General features: G+C 49.9%; 1 protein-coding gene across 3 annotated transcripts; it reads right to left on the reverse strand.

Annotated features, from left to right (window-relative positions):
- Positions 1 to 1,523: 1,523 nt before the first annotated feature.
- CD40 (CD40 molecule, TNF receptor superfamily member 5) lies at positions 1,524 to 12,452 on the reverse strand. Of its 3 annotated transcripts, none has more exons than XM_011983767.1 (9): positions 12,318 to 12,452; positions 8,815 to 8,893; positions 8,354 to 8,479; positions 7,944 to 8,090; positions 7,480 to 7,573; positions 4,308 to 4,369; positions 2,933 to 3,022; positions 2,806 to 2,834; positions 1,524 to 2,283 (listed from the first exon to the last, which is right to left on the reverse strand). In XM_011983767.1, the coding sequence occupies exons 1-9, from the start codon at positions 12,366 to 12,368 to the stop codon at positions 2,125 to 2,127; spliced, it is 837 nt and encodes a 278-aa protein (XP_011839157.1). In that variant the 5' UTR covers positions 12,369 to 12,452; the 3' UTR covers positions 1,524 to 2,124. The 3 variants fall into 3 exon arrangements, with proteins under 3 accessions (XP_011839157.1, XP_011839158.1, XP_011839159.1); XM_011983768.1 differs by having other exon boundaries at positions 4,268 to 4,369; XM_011983769.1 differs by lacking the exon at positions 4,308 to 4,369.
- Between the last annotated feature and the right edge of the window lie 4,810 nt (positions 12,453 to 17,262).

The raw sequence follows: 17,262 nt of genomic DNA on the forward strand, positions 1-17,262 counted from the left end.
TATTTTTAATAGAGACGGGGTTTTGCCCTGTTGGTCAGGCTGGTCTCGAACTCCTGGCCTTAGGTGATCTGCCCACCTAGGCCTCCCAGAGTGATGGAATTACAGACGTGAGCCACCGTGCCTGACCCACACTCAAATTTGAGAATCTCTGACCTAGGAGAGAACACAGGGGGCATCAATAGCGTCTGCTGCAGATATTGTCACCATTTGTCAGATAAGAAGTGAAGCAGTGAAAGTGACTCATCCAAGGTCACACAGATGACAGGTGGCAGGCGTGGGTCTTTGATCTCTTTCCACCATACCACCATAGAAGTGAACAGCACTCACACTTAGGCTCTAGGTAAGACATAAGAATTAGGTCCCAAAGTTCCCCTTCCCCACCACTACCACTTTGCTCCACTTTCTAAACCAAAGGCCTCCACCTGGTGCATCCAAATGGTTCTTAAAGCTCTTCTGGGAAGCCTGCCAAGCCAGGTGCCCCTCTCTTGGCTCCCAGCTGCCCTCACAGCCTCCATCAGGATAAGCCCTCTCCGTATCTCCCCTTGCCCCCCATCGCCCCACACCCTCCAGCCAGCAGGATGTGTTGGGGAAATCCAAAGCAGGTTCTTTCCTGGGAAAGGTTGAGACCCCTGGGTTAAACCTCACCTCGAACCTTTGTGCCACGGCACTTTGCATTGCTCTTCCTTCTCCTCCTTGTCCTCCAACCTTCCTCCCCTCCCCTCCCCTCCCCTCTGCTCCCACTCCATCTGCCGCTCCTCCTGGCTAGGCTCCCCCTCAGTTGGCTCAGCAGGAAAAGAGAACAGGATGGTTTATTTTTATCCTGAGATACTGCTGGGGGGAAGGGGATACCATCTGACCGAGAAGCAGTAGCTCCTGCAGCCACAGGAGGTCAGAAGGTGGTGACCGACCCAGGATCTCCCTGGGAAGGAACTACAGATGTCGGTTCCAGACAGTAGGCAGACCTGGGAGGAGCTCAGGACCCAGAGTGAGGAGCTCTGAGCATGGCACCACCAGACACTGCTGTGTGACTATAGGCAAGTCACTTCGCCTCTCTGGACCTCATTTCCACCTCTGTAAAAGAGGGAGGGATGCAGGCCCGCCCTGCTTGGGAAGGCTACTTTTGTGAACATGAATCAAATGGGAAGAGCACTTTGCAATCTCGATACCACATGTGAGCACCCATGGAAACCACCCTGGAGGGGCAGCAGCCTGGGGACATTCTTATTTATCTACAGAAAATGCCCTCATTCCGTGAGCCTGACAGCAGGTTAAACAGCTCATGTCACCCAGCATGTTCGCCCCCGTTTTTCTTTTTACATGTTTGATGATTTTTTAATTACATAAGCATTATGTGAATTCACTCTCCTTTTGGGAAAAAGACGAAGCATTATGGGAAAGCCAAATCTCCCTTTAACCAACCCTCCCCCGACCCTTCTTCCCCACCCCAGACGTCACCACTCTTCAAGCTGTGGGTTTTCTGTGTGCCCTTCCGGAACCCTTGTTATATCAATATATGATGCATATTGTATTTATACATATATCCACAGGCAATATACATACATAAAAGCATATATTTTTTTTAAAAAGTTCCATACCCATCATTCAGCAGCATGCTTTTTTTTTCCTTACTCGACAGTGTTTTTGAGATTCTGTTGTATAAATATATTCTAATTTTATTTAGCCAGTCTCCTGCTGATGGACAGTTAAGCAGCTTCCAGTTGTTCACTATCACAAACAATGCTGCAATGGGCATCTGTGTTTATGGCTTCCTGGGCGCAGGGAAGCCACCAGGATGCCTCTCTGGGCACCAAACTGCTGGATCGGAAGGTCTGGTGGTTATTACTAAACCACACCCCCCACAACCACCACCAAACTTCTGCCTCTGCCTTTAATACAAGTTGGGAGACTGGATGGGCTCCAGGGTGAAGTGAGAGGTTCAAGGTGAACTGTTTCTGCATCCGGTGCCAGGTCTCCTGTCTCAAACTGCAGGGGTGCAGGCGGGAGGGGGTAGCTGTGCCCAGTTAGTGCCAGTCCCTCACCCTCACGCCACAGCAGCAGCAGCACCAGGCTCTCTGGTCAAGTGCCTGTTTGCCCACATGGCCACACTCCTGGGTGTGTGCAGCCTCACTGTCTCTCCTGCACTGAGATGCGACTCTCTTTGCCATCCTCCTGGGTGACCGGTTGGCATCCATGTAAAGTCTCCTGCACTGGAGCGGCAGGGTTGGAGCCAGGAAGATCGTCCGGAAAATTGATCTCCTGGGGTTCCTGCTTGGGGTGGGGGGCCTGGGGAGGCAAGGTGTGAGGTCACCCCCAGCAACAGGGGCAGCTGTGCCTCTGAGGAGCCCCTCCCTGGGAAGCAGATCCCTTCCCGGAGCCCTCTCCCCTTTCCCAGACGGCGGGTCAGTGCTGATTCCTTGGGTGCCTCCTGCCCCCTGCTGGCCATACCAAGGGCGACGAAGAGCTTCCAGAGTGGGAGCCACTGGGCTTAAGGGGCTGCCACATTTGCTCCCACCCATTTGACCCAGCCCCAAGGCCCAAAGATGCAGCTCCCTAAGCATTGAATGCCAGGAAAGGAGTGAAGAACAGCCAGTGTTAGGCTCTGCCAGTGGTTCCAGGGGCAGTTCTGTGGGGGACTGAGCTCCGGATGGAAGGAGCATGGTGGGTGGGGGTGACAGTCCCCAATTCTGCTGCCACCCCACTGGCTGCAGGGACAGACTCTGAATCAGTTTTACTGCCCCATAGGCAATCGTGAGGCCATCCTTCCAGTTTGTCAAAACTCTGTCCCAGTTCTCAGGGGCGACCTACCTTATCGTTTGGCTTCTTGGCCACCTTTTCTAGAGGGAAAAAAAAAGGATGGGGAGTTGGAGAGGCCAGATTAGGAAACAGGTGGTCCCCCCTCACTCCCCCATAACCTCCCCACCTGAGGACTCACTGATAAAGACCAGCACCAAGAGGAGGATGACAAACAGGATCCCCAAGCAGATGGGGATCACCACCAGGGCTCTCTGCCGATCCTGGGGACCTGGAGAAATCGGGACTTCAGCATGTACCCCTCACCTGCAGGGTCTCCCTACCCTAAACCTGCTGTGACTTGTCAGACTCCAGAATCCTCCAGTGTCAGAGCTCATCTACATCACAGGGTTCAAACCGCAGCCTTTGGGGAAATGTGGCTGGCAGATGTTTTTAAAGGAACCGGAACATTTTTTAATGTTTGGAAATACTTGCCGACATTTTTAAACTGGGAGATAACATATTAAAACATAGACATCTAATTTATCTTACAAACTGGGAAGATCGGGTTCCACCGGGCAGCCTCCCCACCTGGGAACCATCAGCTTGAAGCGAGTGGCGGCGGCTGTCACCACCCGCTCACAATGCTCCCCACCACTCCCCGCTCTCTGCCCAGTGCTGAGGTCTAGCATGATTCATGTCTGCATGGTGCTTTTGGTATAGAAGAGTGGAGGGGAAAGGTAAAGTATTTCTTGTGCCAAATTTTTTTTCTAAGTGGGAAAAACAAAAGAAAGACCAAAAGGGGGGGCGGAGACTAGGGTGAGGCAAGGGATGAAATTGTTTCAGGATAAAATTGAAAGGGATGTCCAAAACGCTCAGTCATCAAGATAAACACTCTTTTAATGCCATATTTTGAAAATCATCAGGCAGACACCAAGTCAGCAAACTATGGCCTGCAGGCTGGCTGCCCATTCGTTTCATTGGAACCAGGGCCAGGATTAGGGTGAGGTGAGCGAGGCAGGGTCATGCAAACACTGAGTCGGATCCTGTTCTTTATTTAAAATGTTGCTCTCTTGCTCATCATAGATTTATTTGCATTAATTTTTATTTTTAAAAATATTGCATCAAAATGAATTTACCTTGATTACTACACTTTTATGGCACCTTCTTAAATATTGTGCCCAAGGGCAAGTGCCTTGCTCACCTCACTCTAGTCCGAGCCCTACAAACAGGAAAGTACAGTTTGAGAAAAAGCAAATAGAATGTATTTTTCTTACTCCTGACCTTTTTCACTGATTTATATTATCTGATCTTTGCTGTAGGCCAACCTTCTCACTCTAAAATCAAAACCTACTAAGGAAGTAGTGTTATCATCCCATTTTACAGATGAAGAAACTGAGGCTAAGAGAGGGGAAGTGATTTGCCCAGGCTCCCAAGATAAGTGGCAGAGCTGTGATACCGCACCCCCAAACTGCCTCTCCTCCCCCTTTTCCCATCCAGTGTTCCTGTGTGCCTCATCTCCCCCTTCAGTTCCCACTTTCCTAGGCTTTTTCCAGGGCCCATTGTCCAGGACTCACCACAGACAACATCAGTCTTGTTTGTGCCTGCCTGTTGCACAACCAGGTCTTTGGTCTCACAGCTATGCGCAGACACGTGCACAAATGCACACACACAGAGAAAGAAAGAGATATTAAGTTTCCCCAAGCATAAGATTTCTAACTCTAGAATGAGTCAGTCAACAATCAACAAATCCAGGTTCACTGAACACACAATACGTGCAACATCCTATGCTGGTTATTATAGGAATGACACAGACTCTGTTCTTACAGAACTTAAAAGTGCAGAGAAAAGATTATTGCACATCTTGAAGGAGTAATAAATAGGGGAGTCTATAATGAGTGCCATGCTTTGTGATCTAGGCAGGCTAAAGTGAGATGGGAATGGTTCCGAGGAAACAGAATCCACCAAGGCTGGAATGGAGAGATGATGAGTTCAGCTTAAGATAGCGTTACTCAACCTCAGCACCAGTGACATTTGGGCTGGATCATTCTTTACTGGGTCAGGGGGGCGGGGGCTGTCCTGTGCATTGCAGATGTTCAGCAGCATCCCTGGCCTCTATCTGCCAGATCCCTGTAGCATCCCCCTCTCCATTTGTGACAAATGAAATGTGTCCAGACATTGGCAAACATTCCACAGGGAACAAAACTGCCCCCTGTTGCGAACCTCTGGTTTAAGGGTCTTCCAGACAGACTTCCCCGCAGACATAAGACCTGAGTGGGCCCTAAAGGATGTAAAATTTGGATCAGCAGTGTAGTCCTGCTAAGTGGGACCATGTGATGTGGGGAAATCAGGCAGGTGGCATGCAGGATGGTGTTAGGAAACTATGGAAAATTGTGTCTTTAGAACCAGATCACTGGCAGGCGTGAAGTTTTCGACTGGATTCAGCTGGTCAGTCTCATCAGCATCCAACCAGGCGACTTCACTAGTGAGAGGATTCAGCTGCCTGGAGAGCTCAGAGGAGGAGAAATTACAGAAGAGTGGCCAGTCAGGAGGCACAGCAAGCATCTAGATATGAGATGATGAAGACCTGGTCCAGGTGGCCCCAGGAAGAGTAGAGCAGAATGGACACAGGACGTTGCAAAGGAAAAATCATCTAAGGTGGGAGAAAGAGAGAGAAGCTTTGAAGAAAGCATATACTTTAGCCTTTTTTAAATTTTTATTTATTTATTTTTTGAGACGGAGTCTCGCTCTTTCGCCCGACTGGCTGGAATGCAGTGGCATGATCTCGGCCTAACTGCAGCCTCCGCCTCCCAGGTTCAAGTGATTCTCCTGCCTCCGCCTCCCGAGTAGCTGGGACTACAGACGCACGCCACCATGCCCAGCTAATTTTTGTACTTTTAGTAGAGACAGGGTTTCACCATATTAGCCAGGATGGTCTCCATCTCTTGACCTCATGATCCGCCCGCCTGGCCTCCCAAAGTGCTGGGATTACAGGTGTGAGCCACCGCGCCCAGCCTACTTTAGTCTTACATGAGTAGAGCATTCAGTAGTTTACAATACACTTTACATGTTTTTAGCTCAAGCCTTGTGAAATGAAAGTCATTCCCATTTTCCAGATGAGGAGACTGAGGCTCCGTGAGGGTCACACACTTACTGAACTGTAATCAGATTTGTAAGCCAGTGCACTGGTTCCATTAATACTATACCACTGGGGCCTCCAGTTATCAGTCAACATTTATCAGTAAAAATTTGAGCACCTACTATGCATCAGGTACTGTTCTAGGAATAGGGGATGTATCAACGGAAGGAAAAAAAAGGCCAAGTCTCTACATTTAAGGAATTTTCAATCTATTAGGGAAAGGCAGTTAACAAATAAAATGTATATGGTATACTCCTATTTGTGCAAAAGTAAAAGGAGGGAGATTGTGTGTGTGTGTGTGTGTGTGTGTGTGTGTGTGTGTTGTGTGTTGGTTTGTTTATATGTAGAATCTCTGGAAGGATATGCAAGGAACAATGGCTCCCTCCAGAGATAACTGGGAGGCTAAGGGGCAGGGATGGGAAAAAGACATTGCTCTGGCTCTTTTGTGCCTTCTGTCCCATGTGCCTATCTTGCCCATTTTTAAAAATCAAATGCCAAAAGTGAATGGGGCAGGTGTTTGTTTTTTGAGACAGAATGTCGCTCTGTTGCCTAGGCTGGAGTGCAGTGGCGCTATCTCGGCTCACTGCAACCTCCACCTCCCGGGTTCAAGCGATTCTCCTGCCTCAGCCTGCCAAGTAGCTGGGATTACAGGCGCCCACCACCACACCCAGCTAATTTTTTCATATTTTTAGTAGAGATGGGTTTTCACCATGTTGGGCTGGCTGGTCTTGAACTCCTGACCTCAAGTGATCCACCCACCTTGGCCTCCCAAAGTGCTGGGATTACAGGCGTGAGCCACCATACCTGGCTTGCCGCCCGTGTTTAAGGTATTCCAGGCAGATGAGTTTGACGGAAGAGAATGAACAGTGTGTTCAGAGGATTGCAAGTAGCACGAAGCTGTGCGATGCAGGAAAGGGATCAGGAATGCAGCAGGAAGGTCTGATGCCATGCTAAGGAGTCTTGGTTCCAACAGAAAGATAGGAAGCATCTCAAATAGGAGAGTGTTATGACCTGAAAGAAACTGTCGAACATTCATGTTGGCCATAGGATGAAGAGAGAACCAGCTGGAGGGGAGAGAGCAGAAGCAGGGAGGCCAGGAGGCAGAAAAGGCATCACCCAGACCACAGTGATGAAGCCCAAACTAAAGTGACAACAGTGGAGACAGTGAGTATGTTCCCAAAACATGTAGACAGTCAGAGGGCAGGACCAGGTGTGGGTTTGGAGCTGGATGTAAGAGAGGGAGGCCCTCAGGGTGAGCAGCCAGAGCCCAGAAAGCCCTAGAAAGCCAGGTAAGGTGAAAGCAAGAGGAGGAAAACTGAGAAGAAGCAGGAGGGGCAGAAGGAAAGCTAAGATAAGTGTCCCAATACTCCCAGAATAGGAGGCTCTCGTGAAGCGAGAGGTCAACAGTGTCTATTACCTCAAAGAGAGAGCAGGCAAGAGAAATGTGGAAACGTGCCCATCTGGTTGGCCATGAGGCCACTCTGCAGATGCTTCACAAGTGCATGAGTACGTGTGGACCTCTGGGAGTGGGGACAGGACAGGTGGCTGGAGAATGGAGGCAGCTCCATGCCACTCTTAGAGCAGGAAACACAAGCGATGAGTGCTTATACCTTGTCCAAGGGCGACACTTTTCAAAAGCAGATGACACATTGGAGAAGAAGCCGACCGGGCAGGGCTCACAGATGGTATCAGAAACCCCTGTAGCTGGGAGTGGGTGGGGAGGGGGACATTAACCATCACAGTGGACCACCTGTCAAACTCACAAGGGAGCCAGTGGCCAGGCAGGACGGGAAGAGCTCCTGCCTTGAACACTTTTCCCCTGATGTGGTGCTGCCCCCAACAGCTGCAGTCCCCAGGAGGATTTCTCCCATTGCCCTTCAAAGGCAGATGCCCATGGCAGGAGGCAGAATGAACAAGGTCCCATCTGCAGCTCACTCCAGTGGGGATGCCGACATAGGTTGGAGCCTCCGCTTCCTCTGCCTCTGGAGCTAAGTGCCCACTGCCCAGCCCCTCACCCTGAGCCCTAAGCTCCTCTGTCCCACCTCCAAAACTGATTCCCAGATGAGCCACTTACCAATCTGCTTGACCCCAAAGCCAGGCGAGCATGAGCGATGCGGGACACAGCTCTCACAGGACTTACTCGTACAGTGCAGGCCTTCTTCACAGGTGCAGATGGTATCTGTTTCTGAGGTGCCCTTCTGCTGGACCCGAAGCCCTAGGTCTGAGAAGAGAAGGGCAGGAAGGATGGGAACACCCCACTGGACCATAGTCTGAGCCTCACTCCCCACATTGCCTGCTCTTTCTTCCTCAGACCCTCTTCCAAGTAGAGATGGCAATCAAATCATTTAATGACCAGTACAAGCCGGACTCCAACCAATCAGAACAAACCCTGGCTACATAAAATTAGAATGGTTGCATTGTTGGGAATATCAGCTGCAATATCAACCCGGCTCCCAAGCGTCCCTTTCCCAGCAGCCCACGCACTGGGGTCGCAGTATTTGTGCTGGTGGCAGCGTGTCTCTCTATTCCAGGTGTCTAGGAATTCGCTTTCACCGCAAGGAAGGCATTCTGTTTCGGTGAACTCTGTGCAGTCACTCACCAGTTTCTGTCCTGGAAAACATCAGGAAATGAGGGAGGGCTCTGGCCAACTCCATGAGTCAGACACTAACCACACAATGATCAGGCCAGGCTTTAGGGTAGGGGATTCAAAGATGAAAGTCTTGGACCCTTCATAGTCAGGCAAGGAAGATGGAGGAGCTGGGATCCCTAGTTCAGGGTAGACAGAGGTTTACCTGGTAGAGAGGGAACCCAGAACATTCTGACAGTGAAGCAGGACTGGGAAGTGGGTTGTTTCAGATTTGAGTTTACAGTTAACACACGGGGTCTGCGTCTGCCACCAAAGCAAAGGGGGGCTCCATGATGGGGCTAGAGGGTTGGCATCTCACCTGGCTGGCACAAAGAACAGCACTGACTGTTTATTAGGTACTGTTTTTCTCTGCATGCAGTGGGTGGTTCTGGATAGACCTAAAAACAGAATGGTGCAATTTGAAGGGATCTTGAAATCTCCGCTGTAGCCTCTTCAGCAGAAAGGTAAAAGTCATCCAGGACAGAGGCTGCAAACTGAAGTGCAAGTCAAAACAGAAAGTGGAATCTGCATGATATTTGGAATGTTTGTTTTCAAGTAAATTGCCTGATTATAATTGCACCCAGAGAATCATTTTGATATTTTACAAAGCAGTGGTACTGGAAACTCACACATTCTCTGAACTGAACAGAATTCCTTTGGGCTTGATGCCTGAGTCATTCCTCTTCCCAAAGATCCCATTGGATATGGGGACTCCAGCAGCTCCCCTGGAGTCCTGAAGCTAGCTGACTTCAGCTGGCCCTAGTGCTGTTTGGGGCTATGTTTAGCACTTGGCCTCTTCCTCCTATTCTTCTGCTTCCCTTCCTGCTCCTTTCCAAGACCCATCATGTTTTCTTCCTTCAACTCCTCATCATCTGTTCATCCAGCCCTTCCCTCATAAAATGCTAGAATGTAAAGCTGGAAGGGTAAACTCACACTCTTTCATTTTACAGATAGTTGAGACTGAGCACCAAAGAGGAGGGTCACTTGCCCAGAGTTTCACAGTGACAGAGTCCAAATGAGAACTCAAGTCTCAATGCTCCCTCTCTCCATCAATTTGTGTTTCATCTTCACCATTTTACTACATCCAGGTACCACCCATGCTATTAATTACTTCTTGTTAATTTCAATACTTTTATTTTCTTTTATTTTTTCAGACAGGGTCTCGCTCCATCACCCAGGCTGGAGTGCAATGGCACCATCTCAGCGCACTGCAACCTCTACCTCCCGGATTCAAGCAATTCTCCAGTCTAAGCCTCCTGAGTAGCGGCATTACAGGTGTGCACCACTATGCCTGGCTAATTTGTGTATTTTTAGTAGGGATGCGGTTTCACCAGGTTGACCAGGCTGATCTCAAACTCCTGACCTCAAGTGATCTGACTGCCTTGGCCTCCCAAAATGCTGGGATTACAGGCGTGAGCCACCATGCCTGGCCAGTACATTTACCTTAAATGTAAACCTTACATCATCGCCAAGAGACAAGAACCAGTATCACTTCTCATAAATAAAAGGTAACCCTAAAAATAAATTATGAGGAAGCAAAACAAGGTTATTAAACCCCAGCTGGTTGCTTTGCTTGCTGAAGGCCCTCCACCCCAGGCCTGCTCTTGATTTTTGTTTTAAAAGGAGGATTAGCAAGGCTTTGAGAGGCATTAACTCTATTCTAGCTCCAGAGACTTCCTCTTTGAAAAAATGAGAAAGATTTTTAAAAGAACTGTAAAGTGAGTATGTGTTTAATTATATGTCCATGTGCTCCTTAAAATCGTCCCACACTTTGGGAACAGCCAGGGAAAAGAACACAAGTTTGAGAGTCAGACAGCTTTAGACTCCAGTCCTGACTTTGACTTTGTAACACTTTGTTATTTTGCTTCTCTTAGCCTCAGTTTCCCTGTCTCTAAAATGGGAGTAATAATGCCTGCCCTGCAGGTTGGACTGTGAAGATAAGAAAGAATACATGTATATGGCCTGGCACAGTGTCGGGAACATAGTAGGTGCTCATTAAACAGCAATTTTAATCATCATTCATTTGTATCTGCTTGCATGATATATGGCCGGCACCCCGGCTACCTGGCTGGCTGTTCAGAATCCTACCTAACTGGTGGCTCTCATTCAACCTGGGTATCTCAGCAAATTACTTACAGAAATGTGTCTTACCCAAAATGGGAAAGGAAATAGAAAAAGCCACTGCCCCCCACCAGCTCATCGCAAGACACCATCCTGTGAACGTGGAGCTCCCACACTCCCAAAGATAGGAAAGTCCTTGATACCATCTTCAAACACATGAGAAATATAGCCCTCCTCTAAAAGCCTGTCAATCTCCAGTTCTCACTCCCCGTAGGTCTGGTCCTTCTGCCACAAAAGAGCTCAGGACCAGAGCTTGAAGACTCTCACTATCTGAGAGGCAGGCTCAGGAATCATGCAGATGTAGATTCACACCCAGGTTCTTCCATTAGCTAGCTATGAGACCTTTGGCGAGACAATCCCCCTTTCTGAGCCTCAGTTTGCCAGTCTGTATAATGGGGGAGTTGTGGGAAATCAGACAAAGAAAACAGGCAGTGTTTGGCTTAGAGCCTGACACACAAGAAGCCCTCAATAGATAGCTTCTGACATTGTCACAGCCCAACCTCTACCTGGAGCCAAAGTTGGGAGTTATGAGGGCAGACTCCGCTCTTGAGAAGCCTGGGTCACACCCTTCACCCCACCTCCTCTGGCTTTTCCTCCACTCCTACCACAAGGGCCCCCCTTTACCTCTTTTCCAGCTCCACCCTCCCCCTGCCTCCCTGCTCCCTAAGAGCCATTGCTTCAGGTGAAAGTGAAAGCTGTGGGACCAAAGCAGCCTCCCCACTCCCTCTCTTCCCTTACTGCCGACCCCCACACCATGGATCATTCCTGCCCAGGCTTCATGCCGGAATCTACAGCCTTCAAAAGTAGGGGGAGGCCAGAGGGGCTGGGATGAGGGAGTCAGGTACTTGGGGGATTCCCAGCCTCCAGAATGAGGAACTACAAAAATACATTTAAACAAAAAGTAAGTCAAGTGTAGGCTTCTGAAAATCCCGGAGATATGCTTGGTTGGCTCCGAGCCCTTCTGATGCCTGGAGAAACCCCTGGTTTCTCCAGCCCTCTGACCACCAGCCCTGGTCAAAGCCAACCAGAACCCTGGTCTCCTAACCCTTTATTGGGTCCCATAAACTGTTCATCTCCCCCAGGGGTCCCCTGAATTTATGTCATCTTAAATTCAGGAGAAAAAGGCACAGCCCTGGGGATTCCTTCTAGGTTGGAACACCCAAGATAGGGTTCAGGGCGGGGGGCGATGTTAAAAGCTCCTTGTCGTCTCAAAAAAGTACCTGGGTCTCTGCACCCATCTCTTTTCCCACAAGATGCCCTGGAAGAAGGCAGCCCCAGCTGGCAAGGAGATGATAACCACTTACAGAGGCTGGCATCTGTCCACAATAAGAAGGGGACAGGAAACGGGCCAGACCCGCCCCTTCCCTTGGTCCGCCTCACTTCCCGCCCTCTGAACCCCCTACCAGTCTCTGTGTGGCCAGCCTCCGAGACTCCCTAAACCCATCCACGCAGTCTAGGCACGCTTGTGCAGCCGGTGCCTTCCCTGTGCGACCCCTGTAGGCCACCCGGGACCCCAGCCCCGGAGAAGAGAGAGGCAGCCCACCCCATTCAGCCTGGAGCGGGGGCACCTTGCCCAGCTCCCACCCACCCTCCTGCCCCCACAAAAATCAGCCAGGAAGGTCTCTCCCCCGAAGTTTTGCTTCCCCTTCCTTCTCATTCCCCACTCCCAAATCCCGTCGGGTGGGGGCAAAAACAACTCACAGCGGTCAGCAAGCAGCCCCAGAGGACGCACTGCAGAGGCAGACGAACCATGGCGAGCTGAGACCAGACGGCAGGACCACTGGGCTCCCGAGTGAGGCCTCTGCTGACTCCCCTGCCCCTGCCTTGGCCCCGCCCAGGAAAGAGGCGGGGTCTTCAAAGACCAATCGCGGTCCACCTATCGGGGGGCGGAGCCCCCAGCAATTCACCGCGCAGGGATTTCCCCAGAACATTCCCAAAAGTCTAATTCCCCCCGGGAGTTTAGGGACGCGTCTTGCGTCCTCCTCCTTAGGGGAGGAGGCATGGTCCCAGAGACAGCCATTCTTCTTTGCCCCCAGGTCCCTCCCACAAAGGCCAAGCCGAGGCAGGCCAGGAGCTAGCCTGCTTCCAGGGAGCGGAGAGAGATCCCATGCGTGCTGGGGCCCGCCACAGGGACCCTCACGGTTTTCCCCTCCCTGCCCCACTCTCCGCTGCCTCTAGGTATCCTCGCAAAACCGAAAGGGTCTCCACTGCGGAGAGACCTGAGGAAGTTCCCCCGACTACCACGCAGAAAACGGGAAGGCCACAGCTGGGGTATGGGGAGGCGTTTCAAGGAAAAGAGTTTCCCAACTCATAATTTCACTCCTTCAAAGGAAATTCCCTCGTGTGGGCGCGTCGTCTCAACTTCCCATGCATCCATCCATGCATCCGTGCGTCCTCACCTCATTCCATTCCATCCCACCTCCCACCCAGCACATGGAGACAAGCATTTATTAAGAGTAGGGACCGGGCGCGGTGGCTCACGCCCGTAATCCAGCACTTTAGGAGGCCGAGGTGGGCAGATCACTTGAGGTCAGGAATTCGAGATCAACCTGGCCAAATTAGTAAAACCCCATCTCTACTAAAAATACAAAAATTAACCGGATGTAGTGGCGTTCGCCTGTAATCCCAGCTACTCGGGAGGCTGAGGCAGGAGAATCTCTTGAACCGGGGAGGTAGAGATTGCAATGAGCCGAGATCGTGCCACTGCACTCCAGTCTGGAAGGCAGAGCAAGAAAAAAAAAAAGGTGGAGGCCGGGCGCCGTGGTTTACGCCTATAATCTAACACTTTGGAAGGCTAAAAAGGGAGATTGTTTGAGGCCAGGAGTTCAAGACCACCTCGGCAACATGGCAAGACCCCCATCTCTACCAAAAAAAAAAAAGTTTTAAAAGTTAGCCAGGCATGGTGGCAAACACCTGTAGTCCCAGCTACTCAGGAGGCTGAGGCAGGAGGATCGCTTGAGGCCAGGAGGTCAAGGTTGCAGTGAGCCATGATTGCAATAATTGCAGCACTGCAGTTCAGCCTGGGTGACAGTGCAAAACCCCATCTAAAAAAAAAAAAAAAAAAAAAGAGTGGGCCAGCCTTTTGTGGCATTATAAAACACTTTAAGAATGTTAGGAAACTTGGGACCCTCTCATTTTGCAGAAACACACACACTTGTGCCTACATTTCCTGGGTTCATGACCTCTGAAGACTTTTTTTTTTTTTAAGGTGTTTTTTGTTTGTTTGTTTTGATGGAGTCTCGCTGTGTTGCCCAGGCTGGAGTGCAGTGGCGTGATCTTGGCTCACTACAACCTCTGCCTCCTGGGTTCAACCGATTCTCCTGCCTCAACCTCCTGAGTAGCTGGGATTACAGGCAGGCACCACCATGCCTAGCTAATTTTTGTATTTGTAGTAGAGACGGGGTTTCTCCATGTTGGCCAGGCTGGTCTCGAACTCCTGACCTCAGGTGATCCGCGTGCCTTGGCCTGCCAAAGTGCTGAGATTACAGGTATGAGCCACCACGCCCGGCCCTCAAGATGTTCTTGAACCAGTGTTAACACTCTGCTTTGCAGCATGGAACACCTGGGTTCTGGTGGAGGCTCTGCCTCTGAAGGACTGTGTTCCCTTAGGCCTGAATTTTTCTACAAGGAAAACTTAGGAGCTTGAACTAGACAACGGTTGGGATGATGACCCTCCAAGCTCTCAATTTCTGGAACAGGCCAAGAGGTCAGACCACACAGATCAGGGAAGATGGAAGGGGAGGACGCTTCTAATCCCATTCTTGTGGCTTCTGCTGTTAAGGGCACATTTGCATCTTGTGGATTCTGCCTCTAGGATCCATCCCCTATTTTCTGTCACCTCTGCCACTGTCCTAATTCAAAGGCCGCCATCTTTCATCTGGACCGTCCCAACAGCCTCCCTCATTCCACAGGACGTATTGAGCATCTACTATGTGCCAGGCAACTCTTTACACTGCTGCAATTCTCTTGATAAACTCCAGATCTGATCGACTGGGACACTTTCCTGCATAAAAACCTCTTTGGGTTTCCCTACACCCTCAGGATGATCCAAACTCCTTATCCTGCCAGAGCATACCCTTCCCCACTCAGCCCCAACCTCTCTTTCTACACTAACTTCCTGCCATGTCCTCCCATGCACACTGGCTTCAACCTCTCCCCACTTCCCAGACACACAATCTTTTTTCCTTACAGTTTGTCTCATTGATCTTGATGTTCCTTCCTTTTCTTCTCCTTTCTTAAGTTTAAATGTCACCTCCTCTTAAACCTTCCCCAACTCCCTGAGACAGAGGTAGGTACTCTACCCCACCCCACCTCCTCCCCCATGTTGCCACAGCATTTAGCATGCCAGACCATAACTCCTTCTGCCTGGTCCCATTTGACTGTGAGCTCCCTGAGGGCAGGACTGGATCTTTCCCAGTCCTAGGTACATAATAGGACACCAACATACAGGTGTCAAATGAATGAATAAATGAATGAGTGGATTCAGCAACTTCTCATCCTAAGTACAGCCTCCATCATGAAAAAGAGTTGGTGGCAGGGGGTGTGAAGCTGGTAATCTCAACACAGACCTCAAGCTGCAGTGGCCTCTTGAGGATGGTGGTCAGATACCAAAAGGCCAGAAACTCTTGAAATCAGGGTCCAGGGAACTTCATTAAAGCCACCCAAACATGCCCAGGATAAAGAGAAGATTAAAATATCTTTTCCCTTTTTAACACACTTTGAAAAAAACAAGTACGGTTTTAAATCCTTTGGGAGAGGGGCGTTACTATAATGATTTCAGCCATTACTTATTCTTTATTTGCTTGATTCCAAAATTGGGCCTTTCACAAAACTGCCTGGGGAAGCAAGTACACAGAATTAAAACATTAATTATATTATATAAAACATATCATAGCAGCAATTAAAGCAGCTTAAATTAATGTGTGAAGGAATAAATGTTAGCCTTCAGGTTGCCCCATGGGGCGAAGACCAGATAAGACAAAGGAAAGATATTTTAGTACACACATATCCTGAGGAGGCATGTGCTGGCGGGCACAGGCCCAGAGAAGGCCTAGAATCTTGCTGAGCTGAGAAGAGTGTGCTGGAGGAGGAAAGCAAGAAGATGATTTAAGGGAAAGCGGCAATATTTGGAGGCCAATCAAAAAGGGAACAATGAAGGGTTCAGCAATAGGAATGGAGCAAAGGACATTCAAAAGAGTAGGGAGCCAGGCTTTTGGAAACACAGAGATGAAATGGCCTTTGTAGGGAGGTGGGTTCACAGGGCCAGGTGAATGGGTGAGGAGCACGCCTAGAGGTCCAGTGTCCACAGCGCTGCCAGAATCTGGCATCCAGAGTGTTCTGTCCAATATGCAGATCCAATTGTGTTGCTCCAAGGCTTAAAGTGGCTCTCCAGGGCCCTCACTCTTTAAACTTGCAGAGCTGCAAGGCCATGGGCCTCCTGGTCTACATCTCTAAGCATCCTTCCTGTCTTCCCCTTCATGCTCCAGCCCCACTCCCTAGATGTCCCACGCTGTCATCTCTGCCTGGAGAGCTCCCTTCCCACTGCCACTCTCCTTTCACCTGGCCAACTCTTTCTCACCCTTCACGGTCCATCTCAGGCGACCCTCCTCTGGAAATCTCTCTCTAACAACCAGCCTATCCCCCTGTGCTCTCTCAGAACCTGGGGCAGCTTTACCCAAGCAAGACTGTAGCCCGACCACGCTGTATTTCAATTATTCTGTTTACTTGTGGAGCCAGTGTATTGAGGCAATTCAACTCCGTGGGGCATAATAATGAAGATTTTCTCCCCTAATCTCTGCCTTCAGTCATGCTGTGTTGAATCTCCCTTTTCCATCCCTTAATGACATTTTGGGCAGACTGCATTACTTTGGATCACTTTCTGTTGTTAAACCTCCATCCTTTAGAGCTTTATTCTCAAACTCAATTTAAATCTTATTTTATCTTCTCTTTTACTCATTCAAGAGTTGACTTGAGCCAGGACTCTGTCTGCTAGGAGGAAAAGGACTTGGTGGAGGTGGGGGGATGGTCTGATTAGAAGACATACCCTACCACCCCCACCCCGACCCTGTGTCCATATATGGTTTCTCATGGGCAAATGAGTAAGTTCCTCAGTGGCTTCTCCACTGCACAGTTCTGACAGGGTCATCCAGCCCAGGTTTGACCTCTCCTACCTCACCCCACCACCTGGGGCCTGCCACTGTCCTGACCCTCTTGCCCAGCAGTCAACCTGTTTGAGTAGGCCACCAGAAAAGTGCTCCAGCCAATTACTGCAATGTCCACTTGACCTAGAGAAGCTCACGCATCCAGTCAGCTACACCACAATGCGCCTCTTCTCACCTCTCCACTCCCCTGCTCAGAGAGGCACAGTCCACTGCCCACAGTCTACCCCCCATCAGGGAACAGCATCCCAGAACCCCATGCTTGCAGTCATCTCTCAATCTCCACAAGGGACTTCCTTTGAATTTCTGCCACCCCACCTTTAACAGAGAGGGGAGAAATTGCCTTCTGCTATAAACACCAGCCTACTCAATAAAACCAAGGATCTCCTCCCTCCCCAAGATTGCTGTATGGACAAGGAAGAGAAAATGGGGATTTGGGGCTGTGGGTATAGAGCCAGTTCTGCCTCGTTTAGTAAACCTGGAGGGAA

Source organism: Mandrillus leucophaeus, unplaced genomic scaffold, assembly GCF_000951045.1.
Source record: "Mandrillus leucophaeus isolate KB7577 unplaced genomic scaffold, Mleu.le_1.0 Scaffold255, whole genome shotgun sequence".
Taxonomy (NCBI): domain Eukaryota; kingdom Metazoa; phylum Chordata; class Mammalia; order Primates; family Cercopithecidae; genus Mandrillus; species Mandrillus leucophaeus.